General features: G+C 37.8%; 1 protein-coding gene across 1 annotated transcript in view; it reads right to left on the reverse strand.

The window, feature by feature from the left end:
- Positions 1–338: 338 nt before the first annotated feature.
- The window catches only part of LOC139697922 (monocarboxylate transporter 5-like), a 176,642-nt gene continuing 161,556 nt past the window's right edge, over positions 339–15,424 (reverse strand). The window contains exons 8-9 of the mRNA XM_071596782.1: positions 12,130–12,321; positions 339–1,552 (exon numbers count right to left, since the gene is read on the reverse strand). Coding sequence (XP_071452883.1) covers positions 1,410–1,552; positions 12,130–12,321 — 335 coding nt within the window. The 3' untranslated portion in view covers positions 339–1,409. The remainder of the gene's footprint in view (positions 1,553–12,129; positions 12,322–15,424) is intronic.

Consider the following 15,424-nt stretch of genomic DNA (forward strand, 5'->3'; position numbering starts at 1 on the left):
CCAACCTGCATTGCCAAAGGCTTTCTCCAATCCAATAGGGTCAATAAATTTACCTGATATTTTCTCCTCTGGTATGCTGTATTCTAGATTCTTGGTTTCAATAGCAAAAGCAAATGGGACAATGCCATAATTCCTCACCTGGGCTATGCAGCAGTGTCACTTCCCGTTCGCTCCTTTGAGCCCAGCTTGGGTGCATTTCAAGCAAGCCTCTCACCACTGAACAGGTTGTCCACAAGAAGTATGGCTCCAGATGGCTTCCATTTATTTGTGTATGTTCAGCACTTAAGAGTCAAAGGAGTGTCCATTATCAAATCCCAATTAAGATCAATCGCAGCTGTTTTAATACATTGTAATACAATACAATCTTTTACAAATGAACAGTTTGTAATACATGTTCCAAGGAGCCTGCATCTCATAAAAGTGTTTGCGACATATTTGATTGAATTATAGATTTCGATTGAGTCAGTTAGTCTCTTCTGCTTGTTTTTTTGAAGACATTTATGGGTCAAAACTTGCTTACATTGCTTTCATCATGAGAGATGCTTCACATTATGATGAAATTTTACATGTATTCAGTAACTTAAAGAAATATATGAATTATTCTTATTTATAATGGAGTGTTGAATTGACATTTTGGGTAGGCATCTTGTAAAATCCACATAACAAAGTGACATAAGATATTGTAAACAGCTTTTATTAAACTTCATGTAGTGGTGTATATTTATATATTTATAATATATATATATATATTTATTTATTCATGTATATACAAGCTCTTCTCTTTGATAAAATACCCTTTTTTTTAGTATCCTTAACATCTTAATATACTTTCTTCATGCAACGGAGTGAAAATAGTTTTTATGTAAAAATATCAGGTTATTAGTTGAATCACTGTGTAAAACAACAAATCAACAGCTATAGTACTTGACACCCAACAAAAGGCATGGCATCTAAGTCAACATTGATATGAACATTGTCCAAACAAGAGCCTTTCAGTCATTGGCTACCAAAATGAAGTTTGCATTCCCTGGACGCTAACACCTCCCACACCCAGTGTGAAGGGTTGTTTTGGAATCTGGCAGACACTCACACAAATCGTCACCGCAATGAGGAACTCAATTCCATTTTTTGTCCACTCTGACATCGCCATCATTACAAATCATGTCACAACATCATAGGCATGGCATTGTGGAAACTGCCTACCTAAAAGTGTTCAATGGAACTTTCAACTTTCACCACCTTCCACTGTAACAATAACTTTCACTCACTGTGAGCACAAAATATGGAAGTCATTTAAAAAAGAAACAGTTTTGATTTACAGTTTCACAGAAACAAAACATTTCAACAAAAATAAAAATGCAAGAATTCATTGAGTGGTATTTACAGACAGCCCTAGTAATCAGAATGCATCAGGGCAAGGCAGGCTGGGCCTTGGGCTGTCTCCACCGGACAATGGCCATCTCGATGAGCCACGGGATGGCGCACAGGAGGAGCACACCAGATAGCACATGGATGCACAACTCGTAGCTCTCGCTCCAGTCACGAACCACACCTGGACCGGAAATGTATATTATTCATACCATAAAAAAGTCAGCCTATATATAGGATTACGCGCACCAGGCCACGGTGCTACAATAGGTGTATGGTGCCAAGGGAACTCTTTGGAAATACACTCGAGCGGTGCATGGTTAACTCTAATGATTTTATGCCAGGGTATACCTGCTATTGAAAAGCTCTTTCTGGGTGAATCGCCCCCAAAAGCTTTAGAAGTGCTATGAAACGCCAGTGAAAAAGCAGTGGGCGGTCTTTGATTAGTCTTCCCTGAGACATTAAATAGTTACTAAATATATCCACCCATACGACAAATAATGAATAAGCCCAAATAAGATGGTGACCAATCAATGGGGACATGAATATTAGGGCAATGTTGAGAACAGGGAAAATAATTAAAATATTAAGATAGAGTCGAGGAGAGAAAATATGTATCTATATTTTATATCTGTTTTAGAGGTGAGATGGAGGGTTAATTACTGGAAATGAGATATTGAAATGGAGAAAAGAATGAAAAAAGTAAAATGGAGGGAAAGGGAAACAAACGAGGAAGTTCTTGGCATGGAGGGGAAAGAGGAAAGGGGATTCCCGGGAAAAATTTGGAGGAGACAGGAAAAATGGTTGCAGTGCAACTTGATCGGCAGTGGAATGCTGATGATGACTGTGATGAAGAGGAGAGTGTTGGGCAGACAAGGAAGGGATAGGAAAAGGAAGGGATGATGAATACCATGAAGGGAGGAAGGAAGTAAACAAAATTGAAGGGGGTTTCTTATCATGGAGTCAGGTTGTCTTGGATGAGGGTAAAAAGTGTATCTTCTGTAAGTTTTCGTCCATACAAAACCTACCCTGAATGGTAGGCTACCAAATAAAAAAATATATTCATATAAACTGTATTTCCCAGCACATAAGATACACTTTTATGCCCAAAAATCATCCTGCGTCTTATGGGCTGACAGTTTATGGGCATAACTTTGACCTAAAACATGAAAGTCAATTCTTCAGAAAAATATCTAATGTTAAATATTTTTGCCCACATTAGGCATAGAAAATGGTTACCTTCATTGCATATTTTTTTGGAAGGTAACTTATGATGTAAAAATGTTAAATGCCACATTTCTCCACATAGACCATTTCTGCTACCATTAGTTCCCCATTAATACATATTCACAATGCTTTCATGAGCTCTTTGTCACCCATTTCAACCTTCCTGTATTTATTTTTCTCACCTAATGCCATTAGTACATTTTAATTCTCCAAACAACTTAATATTCTAAAAATTCTTAATATACTCCCTCCAAATACACACACTCCATATTACTCATATTACATATAATTCACTTGTAAACATACCTGATCACGTTTGCTGCTAATAAAGTGATTATCCCTCAGCTATCATTGTGGTTTTCCCAATTAATTTTTATGTCCTGCTTTACAAGGTATGCACTGTTTATATCCCAAATATGTCTGCATAATGAACGAGGTGTATTTCAATTAGCTGCTTAGCAGGAAAGTTTTTAACATATCTTTCTTTTCTTAGACCTATCTTCTTGCATCAATAGAAAATAATATTCACCAAAAATGCAAATGGGAACATTGAAATGATTGATCAAATGGCTTAGCATTTTCCCTGAAAATAATTCCCCCTGCTTACTGAAGTATTGGCCAAAGGTTGGACCATATTTGGACTCAAAAACAAGCTCAATATAAAAAATATTAATTAATATGAGTACTTAATGGACGAGTGGAAAACAGTTTAAATGGTAGCAAAATTTTGTGTGAGTTGATTCTTGATATTTTTATTTGGAGAAGGGACTGCTAATTACATCTGATACCTGTATATTTAGAGTCCATGATTTTTAAAAAGCCAGAGTAAGTGAATTCAGGGAATTAAGCTATGAAAACAAGATAGCCGAGACCAAAAACAAGTTTATAGTCTCGGCTATCTCGTTTTCATTACTTCACGACCATAGGTATGTTCATTTTTTATCTACATTGAATAAATATGCGTTTATTTGAGGAGGTGAAGTCCAACTGGATTCAACTATTTGTAACCATATATTTTTCCCATCAGCCTCAGTTACTATTATTGGTAATCTACCATTTAAGATTAGATAATTAGAGTAGGTTTTAGATGGACATAACCTATACAATACATTTGCTTACCTCTGACAATAGCAAATAATATTTACAAAAAATAAAAAAAGTAACATAGTATAGATTCATCATCTGCCTTGGCATTTTCCCTGAATATGCACAAACAAACATAACCTGATGCTCATCCTTCCTCCCTTCATTTCGTCCAACATCCCTATTCCATTGCGGCCCTCACCTCATTTACCAAACGTTCACCTCTCTATAACTGTTTTCAACATCCCGTAGCCAATCATTATGCTTTGCATCCATTTTTCCCGTAATTTCTCCCAAAAATCCCCTCTCCTCCCCACCATACCTAGCAGTTCCTTGCTTGTTTTTCTTCCAGTCCACTTCAATTGATCAAGAGGTGTCTTAAGCATGAACTGACAAATTGTATGACTGAAGAAGGTCTTTTCTTATAATTTCATGCCTGCACTTGGTGCATCTATCATCAATCCCTTTTTCTTGCCGATTCTTCTTTTCCCAACACCCTTCTTCTCCTCAATTTCCTCACTAGGAACTCAGCCCAATTCGCTCCAAAATACTGCCACATTAGGATAAATTCTAAACTTGCCTTGTTCCTTTGCCTTGCCAAGATCCTCAAACTTAAATGGTTAACTTTGCCTTCCTACTTGTTCAGTATATCATTAATTTTATATCACTGGTAGCAGTATTTATTCTGTAGGTGCCTGTTGTATTATCCCTATAAAGCATTCAACAATAACCAAAATTCCTATGAATCGAAAATCTACAACATAACAGAGTTCAATCTACTGAATGGTTTCATACCAGGGTCAAAAATTAAAGACTCTAAGGTAATGTCATCTCTGACATTTCTGTTTAACCAGTCAATTTCCTGGACTTCTCTCCTCCTTTATGTATTTCCATCGTGCAGATCAGTTCTTACCAATGATTAACATACAATGTGTGCCAGTGTAATTGTTTATATAGAATATAAGTTCAGATTTATGGTGAGTTTCTCTTTCCTGCTGCATAACAATTTTGAATGAGCATCGGGGCTATAAAATGGTGTTCTGCATTACTTGCTGAGAAAAGTTTGGGCAATTTTATCAATGATTAACTTATTTCATAAAAGTTTATTCCATGAAAATAGTCACTCTTTGAGTTGGTTTGAATTCACCATGCTTTTGAAGCTGAATTTCTGGTTAAGATCCTATGACCTCTGGATAGGCTAACTGAGATAAAGAGAGAGAATAAAATCACAGAGATAGTGTATTTAGACAAAAATAATTGGGTTTTGTTGAGAATAAGGAGGAAAGCAATTGCATATTGAGAGTGTGCAGTAAAATGATTAAACATAAAGAATACACTTGTAAATCATTCTTTGTGGGTTAAAATGTTTGGATATATGAAGAGATTAAAAGGCATGTAAAGGACACAGAAAAATAATTGTAGCATGCAAAGGGAAAACACAAATGTAAACAACAGCATACTCCTGTCCACAAAATTGTGTAAAACTGAAACATGGGTATTCCAACACATATATATATATATATATATATATATTAATTAAATTCAGAAGGTACTGGGGAACTTAAGTTTGAATGGTAAAAATTGAAGGGAGTTGGTTGGGCCAGAATTTGAACCAAGAACTGGTTCCAGACATAAATAAGGAAAGTGTGTTGTGTAGATTTTGTCACTTTGAGATATTGAATTATGGTAGTATAATTAAGCAAATTGCTTGAAAGAAGAGTGTATCAATGCTAAATTAAAAATAGATACATTTCAGAGATGATATAAGAATTAGCCGTGGTAAAAATGCAGTCACAACGCAAGTGTATTAAATATACTATTCCTGTCACTATATATGTTACTTCCATTGGTACAACCATTAGATTTTTACTCCCCATCAAGTGATCTTTATTCATATATTTTATATTTAAACCTTATTTGAAGATTGCGTACAGTTTCTGTGTACCTGCATCAATTTATTTTGCTTATTCCTGGTGTGTATCTGGGTCATTCAAAAGTCCACGGACCAAAATTGAAAAACAAATTAATTTGAGTAGACTTTCTTTATTTTTCAACCCAAGGACCTTTTAGCTCAATAAATGTTTTCCAGCTTTTCTCATCTTTTTTAAACTATCCAAAAAGTAGAAATTTGGAAGTTCCTCAAAATACATAGGCATCTGTGCTGGTGATGGACCTCTTGCTCGACATGAATCGTTTTCCACAGAGCCATTTTTTCAAGTTTGAAAATATTTAATAAACTCTGGGTGCCCAATTTGGCCAACGTGGTGATTATTCTAATAATGCAAACTTTAATTCCATAATTTTTGCAATTGAAACCGCAAATGTGTGCACCCATGTGCATTGCCTTGATAGATGAAATTTTTTTCTTTGTCAAGACATTACATTTTTTTTGATTTCTTCACTCAACCGGTGCAATAACAATGCATAACATGTGTTCTCCATTTATCCTTTGTCCCTTTTGCGAGTAATCGATTTAGGTGAGTGAAAAAACCGTGGCCATCACATTGTCAGCCAATTTCATAGTTCTTCCTCTTTTTGGAGCCGGCTTTAGAAACCAACTGTTCTAACTGTTCCATTGCCTCTGGATTGTTGCAGTGTATCCAAGCTTGGCCAACAGTTATATGTATATCTCTGCAGAAACCTGTCAGGAAATTACGGAAAAGTGCCAATCCAGCCTCACATTCAACCATTGTTTATTGCCCACTGAGAGCAAATGCTTCACACATTTTGCTGAGATGTTTTTCCCACCCAATTCTTCATGCAAAATCGAAATCACTGTGCCTTGTGATATGCAAGTTTGTTTCAGGAACTTGGAATTTTCGATTACTCAAAACCATCATATCGTGGATTTTCAAAACTCATTTCTGATTAAGTCACTTCCACTGGACATCTCAAATATTGTTCATCATTTGTGGATGCACAGCCACATTTAAAATCATTCACTCATTACTCATTTTTGCCAGTTGTTGGTTGGAAGCAACTGAAGTCCATGTATCATTGTTTTGTATGTCTAACTTAAGTTGCGAGTCCCTAATCTTCTCTGGTACAATTTCCCATTTTATTCTGAGGCTAAAAAAGGATAAAAATAATATTTCCATCTTCCTCCAGCATGTAGACAGATTTGCACGTTGTTTGATAGATTTTTATTGAATATTTTTCCCTTTTCCCTTCCTCTCCCATATCCTCCCTTATAACTCACCCTTCCCACCTTGTTCTTGCACCCCCTGCTACACACCTGTTTGGTGGAGCGTGGCGGTATTTATGTTGATGTCCCCAATTGTAAATAGTTGCAAGCACAGAAGCAGATGTGCCATGAATTTCATTTAAACTTGGCTTTGATTACTTTTGGAGGTAAACCTTTTAATGAAAAGTATTAATCACCGCATGAAACTCATTTTTTACCACTTTTCCAAATAGGCAAAAGTTTGTTGCTTCAATTGACTATGAAAATGAAACCACATGATGGATATTGTACAAACTTTAACAGCTGTATAGTGATAGGTTAGGCTTACTAAAAGCAATCATTTTCTGATACTACGAGTGTCTTCTCTTGGATTTTCAAAGGACTTACTAAAGGACCCAAATGTGCATGAAATGATTGTTTTTTGGTGCATGCTTACTCAACTAAATTTCCTGCGAGACATTTTTCCCCTCTGTATTTGGAGAGCCATTTGCATATTTCTTACACCATTCTGATAAGTCTCTTTCAATTTATTCTTCCACGTCTACTAGTCTCTTATCAATGTAATATCCCATTATTGCTTAATACATTAATGAGATGAACTTCAATTATAACAGAGCAGACAAATCCAGTATTGCCAAACATATAAGAAACCAGCCTGTCCACATCTAACCCAGACTTTTGTCTCTTAAAAAGTCCCAATGGACATTTTCCTCACCCCTACCAATGCATTTTCATCTGCAAAGCCAAAAGTTTAAATTGTCCTAACTCCCCCTCTTCCAATATCCTCATGAACTGCATGCCCTCCATCCCCTTCTCCATCTTTTCCCCTTTGCTCCCGCCCTCTCACCTTACTCTCCTGCACTCTCCGTAGGGCCATCAATTTACAAGCAAAGCAGAGCCCTAGCTAGTTTCCATCATTGAAGGATTCATTCTCCAGCAAGTGATTGAGGCCTGAGAGCATCCATTTCCCTCTCTCTAATCTCCACCCATCCCTCATCCCAATCCTCATCTCTCAGCACATCACTCTAGCTGGTCATGGACAATGTGTCCACCTAATATTATTTCCATTTGGTGAACATTTGGGACCCCTGCAATATTACATGAAAATATATTTGATGAAAAAAAAATGTTCATTTGTCAGAAGTGGTTCACTGCCCTTATGTGATATTGTTTATGAAGATGCATGCTTAAGTTGATTATGACATCGACAATTCATTAGTTTCTGATTGAGTTGCCATGTTGTTAATCATTTAAGTACATTGTCAGAATAGATGATGATGGTGGAAATGCGGGTGAACCAGGGGGAACTAGTAAGTAGTGATAATGAGATTATAAATCCTGTAAGATGATAATTATGAAAGGAGAGATGCCTGAATATTTGACCCAATCATGAATCATAATTAGCTTTGGATAATTTTCTGAACCATGTGTGGATATACAAAGTATCAAGGATTAAATATAATTCAAGGTAAAAGATTTTGGTCAAATTTCAGAGTTCTTGGCCAAGGAAGGAGAATAAATTCAAATGAGATCAGTAAAACTTTCAGATCAACATTGAGAAAGTTAAGCAAACCTTATTGCTTGTCTGTTTTTTCTGGCAGGCACCTCCCCAGAAATTCTGTGGAGGTGCCTGCCATGCTGCTCACAAAATAAAATTGAGTGCTCTAAACCCATGTGATGGTACTTCACTCTACCCATGAGAAGCATGCTTAGCACTGCCCATCTCAACAACTCTCCATTGCCATCTGAAAAGACTTCCTATCTAAAGAACCTCCCATGCCTCTCCTAACATTCCCCTAACACATTCATTGGAAATCGAGGGTAATAATGTACACCTCCGTTCACTCCACTTTCAAGCAGCGGTAATCCTGATTTTCCATCCACTACAAACAACTCAGCAGTCTAATTAGACATGTTCAGGTTGTAGACAAGTCTGGGCATTTTTTGAAAAAACCTGCATTTATTCTGGTGCTTAAAAACAGTGTTTGTTACTATTTGACCATGTCTCTTGCACTACTTTTACTTTCTGCCTATGGTCTCTCTTTGTTCCCAAACTGCAACGCCCTGCCTCACCGCCATCTCTCACTTTGCCTACAATTATGTTCAAACCTGCCATCACTTTCAAAAGTTAACTTGAAGGAATACCTGTAATTATTTCCTCTACTAAATGTACATTCAGTCTCTATCTTCCTCCCTACAGCTTCTTGTTGGCATCTAGAAGTGAATAATGGCAATGTTCATCAGTATGTCTTAATACCTCTTTTTTATATTTTTACTTAAATTTACCTGTACAATATGTACTAATGCCACCCCTCAATGGCCCACTTCTAACAGTAATATCCTGTAGCTATTGCTCCAGCAATCCCCACTATCATGTCATTTTACTCGGCCCAGGCCTAAACATCTATATTTCCATTCTCCATATCTATAACGTTCCTGTCCACAACATCATCCTAACATTCCATTTCCCTATTCCAACGAATTCAGTCTTCTTCCATCTTCTGTCTCTTCTGTGCTGCTGCTGTCGCTTTTGCTTCGATAGGACTTTGTGAGATGACGACCACAGAAGCCTTGTCTCTCCCACTGCCTGGTAAGACACACGGCTGATCAGGCCTAGTCCCGTAGTTGCAAGGGCTCATTTTCTCTGTACTATCCATCGTTAAAGTCTTGGGATCAGTAGTTGAGGTGGTTTCCTGTTGCCTTTTTCAATACTATTTTTAACATGACACCATCACTTAACTGCCACCCCACTGGGGTCAGACACCTTTGCAGCTGCCTCACTGAGGAACAGATGCAGTACAGACTATGCAACTGTGAGTGATGAATGGAAAATGGGTGATGGACAATGGGTGATGGACAATGGGTGTGTTGGCAGGAGTAATTGTCATTGCAAACACAGATCTAGTGGTAATGAGAATGCAAAAGCCTTTCCACCACACCAAGTTTGTGTGAGGCTTCCAATGTATGAGTGGAAATGTATGACAACTTAGTGACTAATATTTTACAGTGTTTATCGAGCAGCCTGGCATGTGCTTCATTGCTTCAATATGATTTTTAAATCATTAAGAGAAGCACATGTTCAAAAGAAATGTGGTTAGCTGGTGTGGGAGGTAAGGGCATTATGAGCCAGACAATAATGGTAGGGTCCAAGAAGAGGAGGAGGGAAATGCACCATCCTAAGTGATGATGGGCAGAGGGTGATTGGAGATGAATGGGCGAAGGAAAGCAGTAGGAGTGTGTATTGGTTTAAAATAGACACGCATGCGCTGGTTTACAATGGTTGCCAAGGGGTAATCACTTTTAGGTACTACCTCCAATTCTGGAATGTTGAGATGATTCCTGGTTTTTTGGAAGTAGAATCTCACAGGCGAAATTGGAACTGTGGCTGGATTTACAGCAAGATATTTTGAAAAATGGGAAGAGGAATTTGCCTGGATGCAAGTTCTTTGATCATCTATGGTGCTGATATGGAAATTTTGCTTAATCCTCCTCCTGCAACTGACATTGCCATCTCTACAGTGGTGAATTGTGTGGTGCACTGACGACCAAGCATGGAAAAAGGCTTGAGCGGGTGTTTTTCAAGAAAAAAAAAGTTTTAATGAACTGTAAAATACTAATTTGTAATTAAACTTAGATTAGAGAATTTAAGTCTCTTGGGCTGAAGGCACCAAAGGGCAATAGTTTTCATCAGTGGGTAGTGTCCTCAAAGTTACAGATAATGGAAGAGTTGATGTTTATTTATTTATTTATTTATTTATCGACTACATTTAGGCAAGATTGAGACTTTTATAGTCCATTCTTTCACCTAAACCCTACATATTACATTAAATACAATAACTAACACCCAACCCCTAGGTGTAGGTAAATCCACCCAGGTGGGAATTGAACCCGTAACTTTTGGGTTGGCAGGCCAGGAGGTTACCCCACTGCCATTGGGGCCAGCTGTAAATTTTACTGAAGAAAAGATATTGTGGCTTATTCTGCAGGTATGGCTGATGATGCTAGAGTTTTAATCATTGTCAGTAGCAATCTGTTTGATTGGTTCTTCACTGAAGGTCTTGACTGAAGGAAGGAGTGAAGGTGAGAAAAGTGGTAAATCAGTGAACAGAAGATTGCTTTCTTTTGGAAAGTGTAGTGTTTAGAAAATATGTGCATTTCGTAGTCGGTGTGAGCACTGAGGAGCTGTTACTTCAATTCAAAGTTGCGTCTATATTTTAATTTCCAAGCTGGCATTAGTATAAGGATGAATAGAATTGTAGAAGGAAGATAAGTGTGATGTCTTTGTTCACTGTAGATCTGAAGAAGATGTCTTTGTTCTCTATGGAAGATAAATTTCACTGTATTTATTTTGATAAAAGCATTGAAATAATGCGTAGTAAAAATCCGATGGAAAATGTCAAATGACCTTGTGGGAAAAAGGAATGAATTTGAATAACACTGAGTTAAAATCAGAAATTGAATGATTTATTCTCTCTTTTTCTCTTAAAGACCGCATTCAAGGGACCCCCCCCTTTTTGAAATTTTACATTTATTTCTCAAAACCAGACTTGAAAGTGCACATGTAATATTATGCACAGCTCTGTAGATCTTCTATGCTATTCCTGCCACCTCTATATCTTTCCATTGAGCATTCAACTAACTCTAACTTATGAAAATGTGGAAAACTTATGCCTCATTTGATACTTAGTTAAGTTATAAAGGAAATAAAATAGAAATAACCATAACTGGCTGCAATAGCTTTACTCCAGGATTTGGGATTAAATTTTGACTTACCTATGCTCTTTCCATCATTTCGCAAAAGGTTGCCATTGGTAAACAGTAGATTCGTGTATATAAATGTAGATCCATAACAGTGGATCCATGTTTATTCAGAAATTAATAGTACCCATGTATCCTATATGTCAAATTCATTCTGTTGCTAAAGTTGATTTCATTTATATAACTATGTACTGACTTATGAGTTTATCATCCATGAATACATTTTAAGTTTATTCTTAAAGAGCACAACATCGCATATTTATATTGCATCAGTTAATGTTCCTATAGCTGCTATAGTCTTAACCTCTCAGTGCATTTTCAATAGTTTTGAGAGGTAAAAGCATTTGATGGGGGAGGAGGAGATTGTTGGCAATAGAGTGATGACTGTTGGCACAATATCCAAGGGCTAAAATTCCTAGATGGCTTTGTTTCTAATGCATGCCACTTGAGTACAAATTAATGAGGCATGAAGATATTCTCATTTAGGCAACAGCGGTAGAAAATCTTACCTATCAATGGCCCCATGCTAATGGTAATGATCCCACTCATTATCATGTAAAGGCCAAAAGCTGCTGCAAATTTCTCTAGACGGCAGTGTTCTGCAATGGTCAGTGCCAAATTGACCACCATTGTTCCTTTAAGGAAGCCGACAAGGGCACAGAAGATCACCACTGACGGGAAGTCCTCCACCAAAACAAAGACTGGATGTTGGTCATCATCGTTGAAGGATTCATAAAAGAGGGCACATAGATGTAAAACATTACATGACAGATGCAATTTAGAGAGCTATCAGGTACAGTGAACTTCATGAACTTAAAAACTATAAAGAGACACATGCCACATGCTTAGTGCTCTTTTACAATGCCCAAACAATTGCAATATTAGGACTAATTGGATTACTGGCCCTAATTTTCATTTTTTTATGTGAAAATTATTGTGAGAGTACCTTTTCACTGCAGGAGACCTCAATGGCCTTCAATGAGAAAATTTGACACTTCCCCCCCCAGGAACATAAAATTAAATCAGAGGCATTACTCTCTTTTCATTGCATGTGCTATTAACAATTATATTTCAATGACTCTAACATAGATAAGCACTATTTCTTTATCTAAAATAGAACACCACAAAGTTTCATCATCCATCTACTATATTTTATGACTATCCCTTCATTGCCATTTCAGTGACCTTATGATAATTCTTTTCCAATTTTTACCACACTTGAGTAAATTTTCAGAAGTTTCCATAAATCATTTAAATTTGAAATAGTTTATGACAATTTACATTATTAAATTATAGATATCAATAATGATAGGATGTATTTGAGCAGACTGAACCCAGTATCCCAGTAGACATTGTGAATTCTGTAGATGGAAAAGAAGAGTAATAGCACTCCATGTACACTGACTATAATGAGAAAACAGTAGTGTCTCACATATGTCATTTTAAAATCATAATTTTGGTCCTTAAAAAAATATTTGTATAGGCTACGACTTGAGATGTGATTTTGGAGGAAGATTGAAAGAAGGGACTTGGGGTGAGAGGAGATCAAATGAAAAGGAGAGGGGGGGAGGAAATGTTTGGAATGCAGAGAAGACAGAGGGAGGAGGTGTAGAATGGCAATGGAGTGCTGAGTATGAAAGAAGGGTGACACTGGAGGTGTGCAGGGAGCGGGACGGATCGAGGAGAAGGGTGAGAGGGAGAATGTGTTCATGCTGAGTAGAAGAGGGTGAGAGGGTCACTGATATGCGTAATAGTGTCCAGTGAGCAGGTGAAACCTAGTTATCAGCAACTTATAGGTTATCAACTAAAATAGCTAGGCATAAATTTAAAATGTTGAAAAACTCCTTTCAAAAGTTTGTTCCTCTTAACAATGTAACTTATTTTATGCAATCCATATTCATTTTTATTTTAAAAGTATTGGATGCCACATGACCACTTGTGTATTGAAGTTTCATGCAAAAATACAATGGGTCGTGGGTGCGGTAGTCCAGGGGGTAAAGTTTTGGACTGCTGACCGGAGGGTCCCGGGTTCAATTCCCAAGAAAGACTCTGGGCACTTGCAGCTCCACCCAAGCTATGTGATTTTTCGGATACCAGTTCTTCCTGGGAAACCATAACTGGCACAGGGAAAGGAACTGGCCCCCCTACCCTGATGTGTGAATTTCACACATCGGGCTTAGTACCGGGTGAACTCTACCATCACCTACCAAACCGACCTTCGGGTTGACATAGAGGTGAGAACTCGTGAATCCGCCAACATATTAGCTTTCCATTCTTCCAAAATTCCCATCCTTAACCGCCATCTTTAATTTCCCTCCCAGCATTCCCTCCACACCTCCTCTCCCCGCCCATACCCCTTTCCCCTCTCCAGCATATTTTCAGTCTCACTTGAAGAAGGCCTCTGAGAGGGCTGAAAGCTTGAACAATTTACTGTGTGAGTATCCTTTTAAATGTAGCTATTCCTTTCTATTTGTGTTATATTGTGTCAGCCCACTTAGGTTAGATTTTGGAAGGACACATCTACCAAGTAACTGTCTCCAAACAACACACAACCTAGCATCCTACTCTACAACAATTCCCTCTTTATCTCTGTGTACTTCCTTCTTCCCTCTGTTCCGTCCAATATCCCTATCCTATTCCTGCACTTTCCTCATTTGCCTAACATTCTCCCCTCTATGAAGTCCCACTGCCAATCAATATGCTTTCCCTCCATTTTTCCTGCCTCCTTATGTTTCCTCCCAACAAACCCCTTTCCTTGCCTACCATATCTAGCACTTCCTCATTTTTTTTCCTTTCTGTCCATTTCACCTTCTCCATTCTTCTCCACACCCATATTTCAAAATCCTCCAATCTACGTCTATCATCCTGCTTCAGTGGCCATGTTTCTGCACCATATATAACCATGCTCTATTCGAACATATTAAAGTTTTGAAAGGGTTTTTCTTAATATCCTTACTCAACGTCCCTGTCATTAACTCCCCTCTCCTTGAGAAAGAGTCTTTGCCTAGTGCAACTTCTTACATCCCTACTACTTTGACTATTTTGGTCCCAAACACTTCCAAGAAACATATACTCCTCCACCTTCACTAGTTTTTACTCTCTTATGTTTATGTTAAGCTAGGCCTTTCTCTTTCTGGAAAATCATGTAACCTTTGTTTTATTTATATTGATTGTCATCCATCATATCTATTGCACTGACTTTACAATTCACTCAGCAATGCTCGCAACCCCTTGGCTGACTGACAAACTAGAGCTTGGTCATCAGTAATCCCAACTGATTTTATGAATTCCTCCCAAATTTCATATCTCTCTACACAGTAGTTTTTTCTATGCTTCTTTAATCACTTCCTACACATATAAGTACGAGATGTTGAACAGCACCGGTGATATGGGCAACTCTGTCCTACACCTCTTCCTAACACTGTCTATTCAAACTCCTAGTTCCCCCCTCTCGTCTGAGGAGTCTGATACATGTCCAGGTTTTGGATAAGCCTCCTGTCCCTCCAATATATTCCTATTTCCTGTGATATACTCATTAGGTTTTCCCAATTCACTCCATCAAATGTTTTATCGAAATCTACAAAACAGGAAAATACATCCTGATTGCTTGATGAAGTTTTCTTGGGTCTTCCACCTGATCAGGGATTCCGTACTGGCCGATGCTTCGTCCAGGACGATGCACGAGTCGAACATCGAAACGTCGGCCAATATGGAAGCCCTAATCCAATGGAAGACCTGAGAGAACTTCATCAAGCAAATTCGCCGGGAAAGCACCAGATCTAACTTCTTTACGTCCTGGTTGTG

The sequence above is a fragment of the Hetaerina americana genome, unplaced genomic scaffold (genome assembly GCF_022747635.1).
Source record: "Hetaerina americana unplaced genomic scaffold, ioHetAmer1.1.p SCAF_8, whole genome shotgun sequence".
Classification (NCBI taxonomy): domain Eukaryota; kingdom Metazoa; phylum Arthropoda; class Insecta; order Odonata; family Calopterygidae; genus Hetaerina; species Hetaerina americana.